At 43.3% G+C, this 18,230-nt stretch overlaps 1 protein-coding gene across 1 annotated transcript in view; it reads left to right on the top strand.

The window, feature by feature from the left end:
- Positions 1-15,871, top strand: part of PPP1R9B (protein phosphatase 1 regulatory subunit 9B) — a 43,299-nt gene extending 27,428 nt beyond the window's left edge. Inside the window, exons 3-10 of the mRNA XM_083147375.1 lie at positions 42-162; positions 4,906-5,010; positions 5,356-5,491; positions 5,593-5,748; positions 5,865-5,918; positions 7,775-8,004; positions 9,810-9,906; positions 10,993-15,871. Coding sequence (XP_083003501.1) covers positions 42-162; positions 4,906-5,010; positions 5,356-5,491; positions 5,593-5,748; positions 5,865-5,918; positions 7,775-8,004; positions 9,810-9,906; positions 10,993-11,046 — 953 coding nt within the window. The 3' untranslated portion in view covers positions 11,047-15,871. The remainder of the gene's footprint in view (positions 1-41; positions 163-4,905; positions 5,011-5,355; positions 5,492-5,592; positions 5,749-5,864; positions 5,919-7,774; positions 8,005-9,809; positions 9,907-10,992) is intronic.
- Positions 15,872-18,230: the final 2,359 nt, after the last annotated feature.

Genomic DNA, 18,230 nt, shown 5'->3' on the forward strand with positions numbered 1-18,230 from the left:
TCCTGCATTACTAAATCTGCAATATCATATTCTTCTTGCAGATTCTGAAGGTCTTGGAATCAGTATAATTGGGATGGGAGCTGGGGCTGATATGGGCCTGGAGAAACTTGGAATATTTGTCAAGACTGTGACAGAAGGTGGAGCTGCCCACCGAGATGAAAGGTAATGCACTCTTACTTCACATTTCATAACTATACATAATAAAACATATCCGTTGTACAGGTCTGCATCCTATGGCGCATTAAAGTAGAGTTCAACTCTTTTTTAACCAAGCAGTTAATTTATTATAATATACACAAGTAATATTACACTTGGCAAATATATACTTAATTGTGCAAAAAAAAAAGCCCATATTTTAAAGATTAACTAAAAAGGCATGGCAAATGTTATTTCTCATTTTAGTACATAATCTGAAAGTGCACGGAATACAATTTCTTTTCAACTGCTTTTGAATATGATATTGTCCAGATGGTGGCCTTCATTCGTCATACACATTTGCAGTCGATTTCTGAAGTTCCGCATCACTCATCTAGTCAGTTCCGACAATCTCGCAAAAACAACTTTCTTAATGAAGCTCATTTTCATTTGTCTGGCTATGTCAACGAGCAGAATTTTTGTTACTGAGCAGAAAACAATTCTCATCAGCGTCATAAAAGGACTCTACATAGCCAACAGGGCCATCTGCAATCTGAGGTGCACAAACTGTGACCAGGAACCATTATTGTACTGAAGGAAGCTACACTCCAATAAATTATGACATCATATGTAAATCCAATAAAAACTTAAGTGTATTCCATACACTTTTAGATTATGTACTAACACTAACTGTACTAACAACCATGCCTTTTTTTTGTGAACCTTTAAAATTTGGGAATTTTTTTTGCCTCACCCTATACATGTGATAGTAGGCAAGTGTTGAAGGGGCTGGTGCAATGAGACACACTGATGATGATGATGATGACACTAAAAAACTTCCTCTTGCCATTTTGAATAGAGAATGCAAATTGTATTCCATGTCCAGCTAGTATTAGAGATGTAGACCAGGGGTGTCCAACCTTTCACCTTCCCTGGGCCACATTAGAAGATGAAAATTTGGTTTGGGCCGCACATAAAATTAAATAACAGTAACGATACCTGATCATCCAAAAAAACATAGAAAAAATAGTTAACATATTAAACTTAATTGGAAATGAAGTTAGTGAGATGTTTGACATTGTTTCTCACATTCTGACACAGAGAATAGGCCGAAATTCACATTGTGACACAGAGAATAAGCCGAAATTCACTTTCTGACACAGAGAATAAGCCAAAATTCACATTGTGACACAGATAATAAGCCGAAATTCACTTTCTGACACAGAGAATAGGCCAAAATTCACATTCTGACACAGACAATAGGCCAAAATTCACATTCTGACACAGAGAATAAGCCAAAATTCACAATGTGACACAGGGAATGAGTAAAAATTCACATTTTGACACAGAGAATAAGCCGTAATTCACATTTTGACACAGAGAATAAGCCAAAATTCACATTGTGACACAGAAAATAAGCTGAAATACACATTCTGACACAGGGAATGAGTAAATAATTCACATTCTGACACAGGGTGCCAGATAACACATATGCCCCCACAGTGCCATATGACACACATGCCCCCACAGTGCCATATGACACACATGCCCCCACAGTGCCAGGTGACACACATGCCCCCACAGTGCCAGGTGACACACATGCCCCCACAGTGCCAGGTGACACACATGCCCCCACAGTGCCAGGTGACACACATGCCCCCACAGTGCCAGGTGCACATATGCCCCCACAGTGCCATATGCCCCCACAGTGCCATATGCCCCCACAGTGCCATATGCCCCCACAGTGCCAGGTGACACACATGCTCCCACAGTGCCAGATGACACACATGCCCCCACAGTGCCAGGTGACACACATGCCCCCACAGTACCAGGTGACACATATGCCCCCACAGTGCCATATGCCCCCACAGTGCCATATGCCCCCACAGTGCCAGGTGACACACATGCCCCCACAGTGCCAGATGACACACATGCCCCCACAGTGCCAGATGACACACATGCCCCCACAGTGCCAGGTGACACACATGCCCCCACAGTGCCAGATGACACACATGCCCCCACAGTGCCAGGTGACACACATGCCCCCACAGTGCCAGGTGACACACATGCCCCCACAGTGCCAGGTGACACACATGCCCCCACAGTGCCAGGTGACACACATGCCCCCACAGTGCCAGGTGACACATATGCCCCCACAGTGCCAGGTGACACACATGCCCCACAGTTCCTCTTCTTCACCCCCCCCAAACCACCCCACCCCACCCGACCTGTAAAAAGTCTTACTATTCTTGCTGCGCCGTCCGCCCCTCCACCTTCAGCACTGCAGCAGGACCCAGCGCTGTCTTTATGCCGGCAGATATGCTTTGTTTCCCTTCCCTATGGCGGCCGACTGCACGTTGAGTGCCAGCCTCCACCAACTCCTTTTGGCGCCTGACATCTAGTAAGCGCCGTACGTCAGTGCGCGGGTGTGTGATGACGTCACCCGCGCACCTCCGCAAAGGACTGCTGGGACCGGGCTTCAGAAGAAACATCATGCCCCACAACAGCCATTGAAGCCCGTTCCCAGCAGGTTTTTTTTTTTACTCTTTAAAAAATTGCACTGGGCCGCATTGCTAGCCGACCTGGGCAGCATGCGGCCCGCGGGCCGCGGGTTGATCAAGCCTGATGTAGACAGTTCTCTTATAGTCAAGATGCTGAAGTACAGTAAATGTCCATAACAACATTACAATTTCATCATTTACGAATTATGATGCATTGCCCGGTGAAATGTATTATCAAATTATCTAAATACTTAAAAACAATGTACACAACATAAATAGCATAATGGTCCCATACCTATATATTTGGTAGTGAAAGGTTGTAATAGCAACTCCTCTGCTGAACTCCCTACTGGGACATATCCAAGTCGAGCGCATACCAGGAAGTGTATCTAAGGCTTGATTCTGATTCTGAACCATCTGTGAATATGTAAAGTCTTCCAGTTCTGATGCATTTCATCTATAGTCTCACTTCATCAGGGGACTATTAGAATATACTTGGAATTCTTCAATCAATATTAATCACTGGCTGAACTCTTCAATTACCTATGGGTTAAGTGGTTGATGGGGCTATTCAATTACATCTTGTGGCAGCCCACCTGTAATTGAATAGCAAAAAAATTTATTTGTATGCGCTATATAAATAATTGTTAATAATTCATTCATAATTCTGTTTGCTATTATAATAACTATTTATGGGGTTAAATGTAAAGGATGTCAAGGACACCATTTTAGATGCCACTAGTAGCAGGTTTAAGACAGAAAACTAGAAGTTTTAGAGGCTTTTTCTGTCACATATATAGATATAGAATAGCTAGATATACAATAAGATCCTAATTCTGGTTCACTTGCAAAAGCAAATTCTCTCTCTAATGGACAAAAGCATGTGCACTGCAGGGGGGTGGGGCAGATGTTACATGTGCAGAGAGAGTTAAATGTTGGTCAGTTATTTAGTTTCTGTGCAGAGTAAATACTGGGCGCTTTATTTTTACACTACAAATATAGGTATCAGTTTGAAGTACACACCCCACCCAAATCTAACTCTCTCTGCACATGTTACATCAGCCCCACCTGCAGTACATATGGTTTTGTCCATTAGAGAGAGAATTTGCTTTTGCAAGTGAACCAGAATCAGGTCCTAAATGAAGAATCCTCAAACAAGCGATAGAGTAACTTTCAAATTTGGCCATGCATGTAGTTGGCAATTTCAAAGATTTGTGGCCATTAGTCACTGAGTCCTGTTGGAAAGGTCAGTTGAAAACTGTCAGTCCAATGACATTTATATCTTTAATGCAGTGGTTCCCAAACTGTGTGCTGAGGTGCCTTGGGGGACTTGCAGGGGTGCCCTACATTGGTGGTCCATGTCCAATTAAAATTATTTATGACCAATTGAATAGGCAAATGGTGGACAAACAGAAGTGGAGAATGAGAACTTCTTGGCCTAGGGGTGCCATGAATACAATTCTAATACTCTGTGCTGCCGTGATTCAAAAAAGACTGGGAACCACTGCCTTAATGTATTGCATGTATTCAACTTACTTTAGTTAAATTATTATTGAGCACCACAATCTTTGTTGGGCTACAGGTTCTGTGATATTGTGTTAATTTCTGAAAATGGGCTGCAAAATTTGCAGTGTATACCTAGTATTACTAGTGCTTCAGTTAAGCACTCCTATAGTACATAGTTTAATAAAAGTAATTCCATTGATGAGTACTAGATTTAGGTGTTCAGGCCTTTTAAGGCATAGATATGGAAATTAAGTGAGTAGGCCAGAGGTTCTCAAATGCAGTCCTCAAGGCACCCAAACAATCCTGGTTTTAATCATATCCATGCTTGGCCACAGGTGATTTCATTAGTACCTCAGTCAGTATGGAAAAACTTAAAACCTGGAGGGTTGGGGTGCCTTAAGGAATACGTTTGGGAACATTTTCTGTTGGCACATCTTTACTCTTACAGAAATGGTGAATATTTATGTTTAATTTTAATGAGGCCATAGCTTGTGCAGCACATGACATCTCTATATTATTCTCATTATATATTACAGTGACATTATAACTTTCTAAGTACCTACCCCCTCCACATTGTTCTTATTTTGCAGCATACAATTTCCTCTTCGTTTTATTTTCCACAGAGCACCCTTAACTGGTCTACACAAGTTAGTATATCCTTAAAAAGCCAAACTGCACCTGAAAATGTTACCATAGTCTCCAAGAGGTGGACTGTTGGCCAAAGCTTACCACAAGCCTCTAATTCATATACATTTTTAAACAGGATCCAGGTGAATGATCTTCTGGTGGAAGTCGACGGAACAAGTTTGGTTGGGGTTACACAGTCCTTTGCTGCTTCTGTTCTGAGGAATACCAAGGGTCGTGTGAGGTGAGATATACTTAATATTTAAGGTGTGAGCTATGATTAATAAAGGGCCCTGGTACTGTAGTACACAAAAGCAAATGCTCATCTTATGCTAGAATTCAATGGTTGGCTATTGTTTGTAACTATCTATTGGTTAAAAGCCTGGCTGAGACTTCAAACAAAAATGTTACAGCTCAGAGGGGACAAGTGCAGGGGACATGGCAATGTGATTGGCATCATCAGCACCCCATCCCCAAATGTGCAATGCTGTGATGTTAAATATGCTGTATATAATGGCTGTTCAGTGTCAGCGTTGTGAAAAGGTAGACAATTATGCAATTTAGATATTTATGTTATAAAATTTGACAGGTTCCTTATTGGCCGGGAAAAACCTGGGGAACAGAGTGAGGTGGCTCAGCTGATCCAACAGACATTGGAGCAGGAAAGGTGGCAGAGGGAGAGCATGGAGCAGCGTTATAACCAGTGTAATGAGGATGACGAGGAGGTAAGTGGTCTTTTATAATTATGTATAATTATTATTTACAATGCTAAATGAATGTTGCATATTTGTTGCCACTGGAACTCTTGTACATTTTATGTGTGCAGACAGGGGAGTATGCCACAGATGAAGAGGATGAGGAGATGAGCCCCATGTTCCCAGGTAGTGAATTGGCTATTGAAGTCTTTGAACTACCTGAAGGAGAAGACGCATTGTCCCCTGTGGAGATGGACCCAGAAAAACTAGTGCACAAATTTAAAGAGGTGATAAAAACAGAATTGCTTACCCTTTAGTGTGTGCCCACTGGAGAAGTAGCTTTTTCCCCTGCAAATACATAGGAGCTTATAGAGTACATATGAACCTGTGTTTTCTCATGCAGCTGCAGATAAAACATGCTGTGACGGAGGCAGAGATCCAGCAACTAAAGAGGAAGGTGAGACAATAGCATCACCAGATGCCAAAACATCACTGAATCTGGCATGGAACCTTTGACTTAATTGTCATTACAATGAATTGTTCTTTGTAATAATCCACTGAGATACAGCTGTCATATGCTTTACTTTTGCTCAGTCCATTTACTTAAGATCCCAAGGGTGGATCCAGAATAAAATGACGGAGGGTCACCATGATAGGGGTGGGTTTATTTTTAGTGGTGCCATGATGCAAGCGCTCTCAGGAAATGTGTGTGGATTCACTACAAAGGGCATGATAGGAAACAGAGATGCCGAGAAAGAGAGTAGAGAGAGATATATGGGAACAAAGGGACAGAGCGGAGAGAGAGAGCAGAGGGAGAGAGAGAGAGAGAAAATTAGAGAAGAGGGAAGGGAGAGAAAGGGAGAAGTGGAGCATAGGGAGAAGGAGAGTGGAGGGAGAAGGAGAGTGGAGGGAGAAGGAGAGCAGAGGGAGATGGAGAGCAGAGGGAGATGGGGAGCAGAGGGAGAAGGAGAGTGGAGGGAGAGCCGAGGAGGAAGGAGAGAAGACGGGGAGAAGAAGAGAGGACAAAGAATAGGAGAGAGATGAGAGCAGAGGGAGAAGTAGAGAAGAGAGAGGGAGAAGGAGAGCAGAGGGAGAGAGGAGAGCAAAGGAAAAGCAGAGGGAGGAGGAGGAGAGGAAGAAGGAGAGCAGAGGGAGAGGGAGAAGGAGACCATAAGTTGAAGGAGAGCAGAGGGAGAAGGAGGGGAGGGGAGAGGAAGAAGGAGAGCAGAGGCAGAGGGAGAAGATGAGCATAAGGTGAAGAAGAGCAGAGGGAGGAGAGCAGAGGGAGAGTGGAGGAAGAACAAGTACGAAGGATGAGCAGAGCGAGAAGAGAGCAGAGGGAGAAGAGAGCAGAGGGAGGGGAGAGCAGAGGGAGAGAGAGGAGTGCAGAGGTAGAGAGAGTAGTGCGAAGGGAGAGGGAGAGATGGAGGAGTGGAGGAAAAGAGTGAGGAGTGCAGAGGGAGAGAGAGGAGTGCGAAGAGAAAGCGATTAGTGTAGAGGAAGAGAGAGAGGTACTGCGGTGGGAGAGAGAGAGGAGAGTTGAGGCGGTGTACATAGGCTGCAGCAGGTCCAGGCATTAGCTCCACTGGCAGCGGGTCCCATCATTAGCAGCAGTGGATCACAGAATCAGTGCCGCTGGCAGTGGATCCCTTCATTAGCCGTAGCGGATCCCAGAATCAGCATCGATGGCTGCGGGTCTCGTGTTTCCCCCTCCTAAATCTGCCACTGTAAGAACCTGAATAGAAGTCTATGGCCTAGTTCATGTGTTTACACAAAAGCAATTGCAATTCTCCATGTACCAATAATAATAAAACTAAAGGGAATGAAACTCATTACAAAGTTTTTATTTCGTTTTTTTTTAAAACATAGAAACATGTAGAGGGAATTCAGTTGTTTTCCCACACAGTTGCCACTCGATGGTGCCCAACAGAGCAATTGAATTATTGCTCTGTTAAGGTGTAAATAGCAGGGGTAACACATTTCGGCTTGAAGCCTCTTAAGTTAGATCCGATTGGCAGTTTCAGCCAGGTGGAGGCAAACAGGATTCAGAAGTATGGGGTCCTTAAAAGTCTTAAGAATCTTTTGTCAAATGCAAGTGTCTCTAATTATGGGCCTAGATTTATAAAGGTTTGCACTCTTCACCATTCCAGTGCATGCTACGGCTTGCGGTTTTACAAATAGCTGAAAGGCCATAGAAGCCTACTCTATATGGAAACTGTGAGCTTTGAGGGCTATAGCTAGTTCTTTTTGGCTTTACATTTGTCTTTTTGGATTTACATTTGTTCAAAACCATTTGTTTGTTTATCTCTCCAGTTGGCTGGGTTGGAGCAAGAGCGTTCTCGTTGGCGGGTGGAGAAGGTCCAGCTGCAGCAAAGTGTTCAGGAGAACAGGGATCGTGTAGAGAAATTGCAGGGATACTGGATGGAGGCTCAGAGTCTGTGCCAGGCTGTTGATGAGCATCTAAAAGAGACTCAAGCCCAACACCAGGGATTGGAGCGCAAGTACAGCAAGGCCAAGAGACTCATCAAAGAGTACCAGCAAAAGTAAGTAACTCTCTTACACTGACAATATCTGTCTTACGTAAGCCTTGACACAACATTGTGCTAGCTTCTTCCTTATCTTTAGGTCATCTCTATACTCTTACTATACTCATTTATTATTTATTATATCTGCTTAGCAGTTGATAGGTCCAACTCTTCCAAATATCTTGGTCCTGTCTGTTTTTTATCTTCATTTAATTATGTAAAACCATCCACATCTACCAGCATGCAGTGGCGTAACTACTTATTTTGCGCCCCCCCGCCACACATTTCCCCCCCCCCCCCCACTCCCACTTCCCTCGGCGCCCCCCCATGCACATACCTGCCCGCCGCTGCATCTGCGGTCACAGTCCTGTCTCTCCCAGCTCTGGCTCCTGCTGCTATAACAAAAAGGGACTCTTAGAAAATGGCTGCCCCCATACTGCAGACATTTTCTAAGTGTCCGTTTTTATTATTATAGGAGCCAGCGTTAGGAGAGACGGGACTGTGACGGCACGGCAGGCAGGTACCCGCAGACAGCAGCGGGTAACTATAGCCCGCACACCCCCGGCGCCCAAACTTTCTCTGCGCCTCCCCGCCACCGCGGGGGCTGCGGAGCTATAGTTACGCCCAGGGCAGCCGAGAGGAATGCCGGGCCCCGGTAAAATTTGGGGGTGTGGCCTAAGTGTGTGTGGTGTGGGCACCTCCCACACTTAGGCCACACCCCCAAAATGTTTAGAGGTGGGTAAAAGAAAACTATAAAAACTGTAATCTCAGACGCAGCACACACCTACAGCATGTGCTGTGCTGACAGCAGGCTCAGCATGACCTCTCACGCTGTCAGTGAGACACTCATGCTGAGCCTGCTGTCAGAACAGCACATGCTGTAGAAGTGTGTGCTACTGGTGATACCCGGGAGGGACGGAGGGGGGAGGGAGGGGTCGAACCAGGGCCCCTGCGGGGCCCCTTCAGCAAGCCTGGGCCCGGGTAATTAGTACCTGCTCCCCCCCTCTCTCGGCTCCCCTGGTTACGCCACTGCCAGCATGCTCAATAATGATCCTATTAGGCATTGGGGTTGCATTGTGGCAGCAATCTGCAGTACACCATGAAAGAAATTATATAGGGCAGAGGGGGTTGTTTCATCGCAGGGAAGTCATGGGACAGATAAGTCAGGAATGCATGCTACAGTGATATTGCCCGCAGTTGGCCAATGTTTTAAATCTCTAAATGCAGAGCTGCACAGCTGCTAACATAGTAGGCCATAATCAGACAGAGAAACTCAGACATGCTGCAATGTAGACATTTCTAGTAATCTTCTCTGTCCACATAGGGGCTTGTAGTGCATTAGCATAAAGATGCACCCACCTTTGAATCAACCCCATAATGTCATGTTGTGCATCAGCTCCAGGCTGTTAGTGCTAGTAATGTGATATATTCTTTGAAATCAAATACCATCATCACTTCACTGTATTACCTAAAAACAGCAGCATGTGTCAATTACCTTTTAGAATTGATGTGCCCCTGCAGTTAGGGAGGTGCCAGAATACAGGAAATGCTGAGTGAAACTTGTAGATTTTTAGCAGTACCTAGAATCTCCCAGTCTGAGACACCTCCACTGTAGAATCCTTCAAAAACAAACTCAAGACGTTCCTGTTTACTCAAGCATTTCCGTAATTCCTTTAAGTATAGTTTCTGAAAATCTTTTCTGTACTTCGTTGTTTCTGCGCTGTATTACATTCATTTTATCTGTTAAGTGCCTTGAGTCCTATTAGAGAAAAAGCCCTATATAAATAAAATGATTATTATTATTATTATTATTTTCCTTCTAGGGAGCTGGACTTCATGAAGAAAGAAGAGGTGCAGAAGCAGACGCTGGAGGAGGTGGAGACTGCACATTCTGCAGAGATCCTGAGACTACAGGAAAAGGTTAATCTGTCTTTAGATTAGTTATTTTATCATGGCTCATCCTATCAGTTCATTAGCAACTATCCATTGGTTATTGGTAAATGAATAGGCTGCATTAATATATGATCTGCCAACTGGGTATATGTAAATATGTCAATGTTTTAAAGTGATTGTTGCACAATGAATATCTTTTTGTTGGTCATTGCTTTCTTTTGAGCCATATTATATATGTATAGGAAGAAAAAATAATTTCAGTTAACCTTGAATAATATAGGAAGCTGCTCTCTGGATGCAGTTGTATGACATGGCCGGAGCATGGCAGAGCAGTGGTATATGGTTGGCTAACAGTCAGCGTCTTGTTAAAAAGTCAATAGGTCGACACCAAAAGGTTGACATTGACAAACGGTTGACTTTGAAAAAAGAACAACACAAGATAAAGGTTGAAGAGAGTTTTCATGATTTATTTTAGGTTTTTTAGTTTTTCATACATCCAGGTGTACACTGATTCGATATGTCAGAGTACAGGGGCTCACTTTGCTCTCCAAATCATGGAGAGCAAAGTGAGCCATTCGAAGAGATAGGGTACACTAACTGGGGGTCCAATTGCTCAGGTGTTGACACTGACACAAAAATCATTGAAAAACTCATGTCGACCTATTCATGTGTCCACCTTTTGTTAATGCCGATCTTGTGTATGTTGACTTTTTGCTGTCGTCCTAGACATTGTCTTTCAACTATACCATACTCCAAAACAGAGTCAGATGCCAGAGAAACATACACAAACTAGACTGCTCATGTAAGGACACAGCAATAAAAAAAAAAAAAAAATGCTACAAGCAAATAGCAAATGTTTTAGTAAAAGTTGCATGTCACTAAAGTAGCAGTTCACTAGTTAAAGCTATCAATAAGTGGACAGCTCCTTAATAAATAATCTCCTGTAAAAGTACACTTTCCCACATTCATGCTGCCTGCTAGATGTAGCTCCTCTGAAGTAGGATCATGGAATTCTAGAATTGTTCAACTCTGCTGTGCTTATCTCTGTGGCTTTGTGTCAGCATCAGACATCCTTAATTCTTTATCTAATTCTCTGCTCTTTCCCCATCTCAGGTCTCCGAATTAGAGAAGAAGCTTCTCACTCTCCAGTGTCCCACCCCTCCTTAGGTCGGATGTACTGGATATTGGGGAATGCTGGGCAGGTGGCTCCTGCAGGATCTCTACCCCAGTGATAGAACTGCAGGCACTTGCCCCTCTCCCATAGCTCATCTACCACCCGACTATTACACTGGAGGGGTGGAGTACAATTCACTGGGATCCTGACAGTTGATTGTGATTCTCTATAGACTATCTAACTGGACACGGATGGGATACCAGCTGGCTGTGTTGTATGTAGCTTCATGGCCTTTGTCTTCTTTTGGACTATGTATTTGTGTGGACGTCAGGCCCTTGCTCCCTTGTAGACTTGGAATGTGCCACATCACAGAATATTTTACTCAGTGACTCTACAGACTGTAATTTATGAGGATACTGCAGTGACTGGGGTAACTTGGCTCCCCAATGGCCTAAACAGTTACTGTAGCCTATGCTCCTGGAATTTGCGTGTCTCTGTGCTGTGTTTGTGCTGGTGGTCTCTGTCTATTACCTGCCCTTGGCACCTCATGGAAAGTATGTACCATTGAACATTCCTCTGCCTCAAGTTTTCTTTGCAGTCTGTGACTCCTTGACCCCTTTCCTTCACGTATGACCAGTTTCAAGTGTGTGTGTGTTAATGTGTACCTGTTGCCTACTCACAGTGGAAGAAGCCAATATTCAGCCCATCAATTCACTAGTCACATCTCAAATGCATTAGGCTTTTTAAAAGTAGACAACAGGTACATTTGTAAGAACATCTAAAAAATGTGCAAGAGACATATGTGAGTAATTTGGAAATTCGAGTACTCGGGCAAATGGTTAGTTTTGTGTATAATTAGCATGTGTGTACATGGTAAGGTGCATCCTTGATGGTATGAATGACTGGATATCTATGTTTTGCTGTAATGTACATTCCTAAAATATATGTGTATATATGGGATTATGTGCCCTTCATTTTAAATTAAGAATAATTTTAATATTAGAATAGTAGTAGTTGGATTTGAGGACTATACAAAATAATTAATAACTTTTATCAAGTGGCACCATATTACGGAACAATTTATAAAGCGTATTTTAACATTCACATCAGTTTCTGCCCAGTTGGAGCTTACACACACACTACAGGACCCACAGGATTTGTATAAAAAGTAATGAGACCAAATTTGGGAAAATATATTTATTGAAGATATCGCTACAAACAATTAAAATTCTTCAAAATAAGACCCTTTTGCATCGACACACTTCTGTCAACAAGTTGTCCACACTTGGAAGGCACCCTGGAAATCCTTTACTGGAACATCCTTCAAGCAGCGCGACAAAGCTGCTTTGACCACTGCTACGGTCCCATGGCGGTGTCCATTGAGGGTTGCCTTCACTCGTGGGAGCAGGAAAAAGTCCACCGAGCCAGATCAGGACTATAGGGGGGCTGGGGAAGCGTTACAATGCCGTTCCAGGTCAGGGAGTCGTTGAGTAGGAAGTGTGTGTGGCTTTGTGCATTGTCACGATGCAGCTTCCAATTGGCGGCAATGACTGGACTCACTCGATTGACCGTTCCCTTCAATCTGATGGGCACTTCCACATAGTCTCACACAGAATTTAATGGTGTAGTGCTGTTCAATAGAACGTTGCGTTTTTAAGCTTCAACCGATTCTAGGGACAGTGTTGCACTAAAACCACAATACGAACCGCACGGAAGCTCGTATGTGACTGACGCTCGGTGCGTGTTGAAGCTGACTTCCCTCTCCATCAAACCCACCTGGAGCATGCACACTGCAAAGTACAGTCACATCAGAAAAAACAGGTGTCATTACTTTGTATACAAACCCTGTATTATTCCCATATGTGAACCAGTATGTTTTGGGGTATGGTAGAAAACCCGGTCAAACTTGGAGAGAATATACAAACTCTAAATAGTGCCCTTTTCAGAATGGAACCAATGGCCTCATTGTAGGTTTTTCACAACAATAGTATCCAGTAACGGATCCAGAGGAGGCACAGTCCAAAATGTAAATAGGGGAGCCATACTAACTGCCATCCCAAATGCTGCCCGATATACTCCCTGGCAGGTGGTGCTCCATTATTTGAAGTTTGGACTGTGTTGCAGATCCACATCTGATCGTAACCAATGTTCCGCCATACATGCAAGTGTGAACTGCAGGAAGAGTATGTTTATTATACAAGGCATAATAAGGAACTTTGAGGTAACTTCAACTATTCTGTAGTTAGTATATCTTATAAGTTATATTTACATTATTCAGTTTTAGAACTATGTTATTTAACTGCAAATCAAAAACAGTAAAATGCATACAGGCATTCTTTATAGAACACTTTAGTTATTCTTTATAGAACACTTTTCTATCAAAGCAATTTATCTTATTTCAGAGAACAAACCCATGTAAAAACACTGCTGGGGCATACACACTCCACATAGATAGGCCCCTGATTGGAACTGGGGTGGAGCAGGGGGTGCCGTGGATTTTAAGCGCTGCACCAGCTGTCATAAAGCAGTACGGCAGCCATGTTAACCACATCATATTTACATAAATAAAGCCACAGTTTAAGCAGCTTCCAATGTACAGTAAACTGTGCTGCTGGAATGCTTGTTAGACCATGCCAATATATTAATATTATTCCCAGAAACCACAACGAAAAGTAAACATTGACAGGTGTTATATAATATTATATACACATATATTTAAATGTACACAACTGTAAGAAGGGAACATGTATAAAATCTTAAAGAGAAAGTGGACAATTTGCCCATTCAACTAATCATCTTCTAACTGTCATTTTTCTAGCACAGTGACACACAGGGCCAGATGAATCAAGCTTCAAAAAGTGATAAGCCAATCAGCTCCTTCCTGTCATTTTTCAATCCCAGCCTGTAACATGGCAGGTAGGAGTTGATTGGCTGGTCGTTTATCACTCTCCATTTTATCACTTTTTCAAGCTTGATACATCTGGTCCACAGTATGGTCATTGCTCAAATCAATTTATTGTCCATCACAGCTGATTGTAAGGGAGGGTTTAATCTATGTTTACAAAAAATATGCCCCTTGTGCACCATAATGGATAATCAAAAGAGGCTTACTGTGCATCCTACTTCATACTTGACGACTTTTAAATTTGCCTCTCCGGGCCAGCTGAAGCTCCTGGTCGGGCTGGGGGAAGGAACAAGGTGGCTGACTCAAAGCGCCGCCCCCAATCCACGCAACCACCACGATTCGCGGGTCCGTGAATAGGGGGCGGGGCTGAAATGATGCAAAATGCCACGATTTGTGTAATTTAAGCCCCACCCACTCTCCGTGGATCCGCGATTTGCGGTAAACGCCGGTAATACGATCAGCAGGGAAGGGGGGATCAGCCCAACCTTCACCTACTGACCCAGCCATGCCACTCAGAACTGCATAGTCAGTAAAATGACAGAAGCTGATTGGTTGATTTGAACAACTTCTCCACTTTAACCATTCCAGATTTAATACAGTATATCTCCCTAACAGTGAGAAATGTGCGTATGTGTAGTAACTTAATTCTTTAAATTTACAAAATACAGGCATGTATGTGCTCACTTTCCACATCCCAGTTGTATATAAGCTTTGTATTACTGTGAGTCAATTTTTGCCGGTTATAGAAACATCTGTATCTTTGACAATACATGCAGATAAGATGCAGAACTAATGATGATGCCGCTGGCTCTGGCAAGAAGCTGCCGGCAGCCATGTTTATGACTGGCAATCCCTTCTTGTTACAGTTAAAGAATGACAGAATGAACAGAAGAGGCTTCCGAGATCAGGCTACACTTAGCAATGTGGCATATGCCGCACAAATTCTGGCACTGTATTTTAAGAGAAGAATATGGGGTTACTTCTATATTTTGAACAAGGGAGGTATGGGGTGAGAAGGATTGCCACTAGGGGGTGTGAATGGATAATAGAAGAAGGTTGAGTGATACTGTGCCAAATTAGTATCTGTTTATTTATTGGTCTGTTACTGAAAAAAAAACACAGAAAGGATGTAAATATGACATTATAATGTGAATCCATTGTGGGTAGAAGACAATAAAAGCATTTTGGGGATTATGGATCAATGGGGAAAAGAGAACTTTGGCATTAAACAGACTTCACTCGTCTGATTTTTGTCACTTTTGAGCAATCTCAGCCTATGGAAGAAGATAGTGTTAAAAATTAAATGACAACACAAAAAACATTGAAAGTAAAGTGTTAGTGAACAATCAGTCCCTGAAGTTAGTTTTGATGTATTTAAAAAGTGTTCCTGTGTAAGTGCATCAGTATATCTTAATGAGAAGCGAGAGTGGACTGCTAGACCATAGGTTTTACAGACAGGGCAACAACAAAAGGTGCAACCTTAAATAGAGGCCTGCAAGTCCAGACAACTTTTACAGGAGAAATGCATACAGTCTATAGGGTAAATGTCATAGCCAGCGAATTGCAGGATTTGGCAAGGTTGGTGGCAATTTACACACTAGATTTAAAGAAAAAAAGGCAAAACTAGCAGTTTAAACCTAGCATGGCTATTACATTTACCCCATGACTGCATTGTAGTACAGACCCATGCTGTTTGCCAGCATTTATTACTCTACAGTGTTCATCTGATGCAACCCTAAAGGTGCCCACACAGGAAGCCACTGTTTCACACGAAGCAGTCATATATGATGTGATTTGAGGAATATCTCTATGTCTATGGCACTCAAAAGTACCTAATTAAAATACCTTATTTGAAAAGATTATTCAGAAATCTGATTGTGAAATCTAACATTTGTGGTTGGCCAGTACTTGAAAACAGCTGTATTGCTATGTGTATGGGCAGAATGAACAATTAAAAGTTAAGTTATTGCTTTTCTGAGCATGTTCACTCTATCACATTTAGCAGCTTTAGAATGGTACTTGAGTGCATGTGTATGTGTGTGTGTGTGTGTGTGTGTGTGTGTGTGTGTGTGTGCGTGTGTTTGTACAGATTGGGGGTTATTCTTGTTGATTTGCAAGGCTGTGAAGGCAATGGTCGCTGACCATTGAATGATGTGGAAGGCACACACACATCTAAGGTTACTCTTAGGTAAACTTAGATGTGTGCGGACATTCAGCAGTAAGTGGGCAGCCAGCTGACATCCGGTGATGTCAGCTGGCTGCCCCCAAAGCCCACGTCACTGGGCAATTTCCATGGGGATGCCCATCATTCTCATGGCAATGCCCATGAAATGCTGAGAGTTCCAATGGGAGAGAATATCCGCCGCCGCCGCCCCACGCCCTCCACCCGCAATCTTAGGTCCATGGCCGCATGCACTCAAGCAGCCACTGCTAATGGCCTAGAATAAGGTCCATTGGGTAAAGGTTAGTATTACTGCCTCACAGCACTAAGGTTATGGGTTCAATTCTAACTGTGGGGCTTATTTTGGTTCACACGCAAAGCTGCGAATTTTGCAGCTATGCATGTCATCTATGCACCGTCCGCACGCACTACTCCCCCCCCCCCTCCTCGCACACCAATTTCCCTGCATGCATAGAATGATTTTACAAGCACTCGCAGATCTGACACCTCTCTGGTGTCTTAGATCTGCAGGCTTCCTGTACGGAAGCGGTCAGGCAGCTGGCACTCGCGTTACGGGCGAATTTCCATGGAACGCCCAGCGTTTTCATGGTGACGCCTATGAAAAGCTGTGCGTTCCCAGGGGCGCTACCCTTCGCCGATGTCCCATGCCCCCGGCCTGCACTGCTAGGGCTGCACATGTGCATAACTTTTTATGTGCATGCGTAGTTGCTAACCATTGCTCCCCTGAGCAAACATGCAGAGGAGCGAATGCCTCCGAATAAGGTCCTGTGAGGAGTTTTTATATTCTCCCCATGCTTGTGTGGGTTTCCTCCCGGTACCGAAGTTTCCTCCCACATTCCAAAAATATACTGGTAGGTAAATTGGTACCCAACTAATTTTACCACTAGTCTGTGTGTGTACATAGGCAGACTTGATGGGCCAAGTGGTTCTTATCTGCAGGCAATTTTTTTTTGCTTCTATGTGTGTATACAAATGGTTTAATGAATAGATCATTTGTATATAAATAGCTATTAAAATCAAAAATTGTTGTGCGTGTCCACGTTAATTCAGACATGTACACATAATGCTGATCTTAAATGACTAAAGGCCCCCATACACTGGTCCGATTTGTCCTAAGCCCTTGAGAGGCCCTGGGAGGCCCACATGCAATTTGGCACTTGATGTTCCATTTTTACATGCAATAAATTGCATGTGATTTATTGCATGTAACACTCCCGGGGAGCTGGTGCGGCGGCGAGGGGTGGGCAGTGGGGTCCGGCCAGCTGGTGGTGGTGGTGGGGGGCAGGCATTCGTAGTTTCGGGCATATATAATTAGTTTACGGTATAGATGATAGACAATATCTAGGTCAACAGTCACTAAGTAGAACAATGACTTGGTCAACACTAGAAAAAGGGTCAACATACCTTAGGTTGACACTGGCAAAAAGATGACACAAGCTTATGGTCGACAAAGGCAAGATCGATTATCAAAATGTTGACATGAATTTTTCATGATTTTTTGGTGTCTATGTAATCGAACTTCGACATGGACACCGTATATGTAAATTTGTGGAACTTTTTCATCTTCATCAACTCTACAATTGCTGGTCACCATTCCAACCAGACATCCATTGTGGAGAGAGTGCAGGAATTGAGGTTGGCTACTTCCATCTAATATCACCAAGTCCACCAACCTTGAGGGCACCTGCTCCCTACCATCTCTAAAGTTGAGACCTCTAGCGAAGTGAGAAACCCTGGCTATATACAACCTTACAGGAGGAGGAGTTTGCAGGTGCACACTAAATATAAATGCTAGACCTTTTAATATCTTTGCTATAGTGCATTGGAGGTTATTAGCATAATGATGGCCATTATTATGGGCTTGTCCACCGCGTCCAGGTTACCTCAATAGGACAAGTCCCTAACACTACTCTGAGATATGTGAAGGGTAGTAGTAGTAGTAGTACGTTCAATAGGACAAGTCCCTAACACTACTCCATCACCCCTTTAGTTTGTTTAATATATATGTAGCACCCTCCACATTTATTATTACCTCTTACTTAGGTAAGTCTTATCACATATAATTTCCCCTATCCCTTTTATTTTCACTTCAATTTCACACTAATGTGATGCCATGGGGTGGCTCTGCTGGACTGGCCTCGGGGGTCCTG

The sequence above is a fragment of the Crinia signifera genome, chromosome 6 (genome assembly GCF_055691185.1).
Source record: "Crinia signifera chromosome 6, ASM5569118v1, whole genome shotgun sequence".
NCBI classification, from domain to species: Eukaryota; Metazoa; Chordata; class Amphibia; order Anura; family Myobatrachidae; genus Crinia; species Crinia signifera.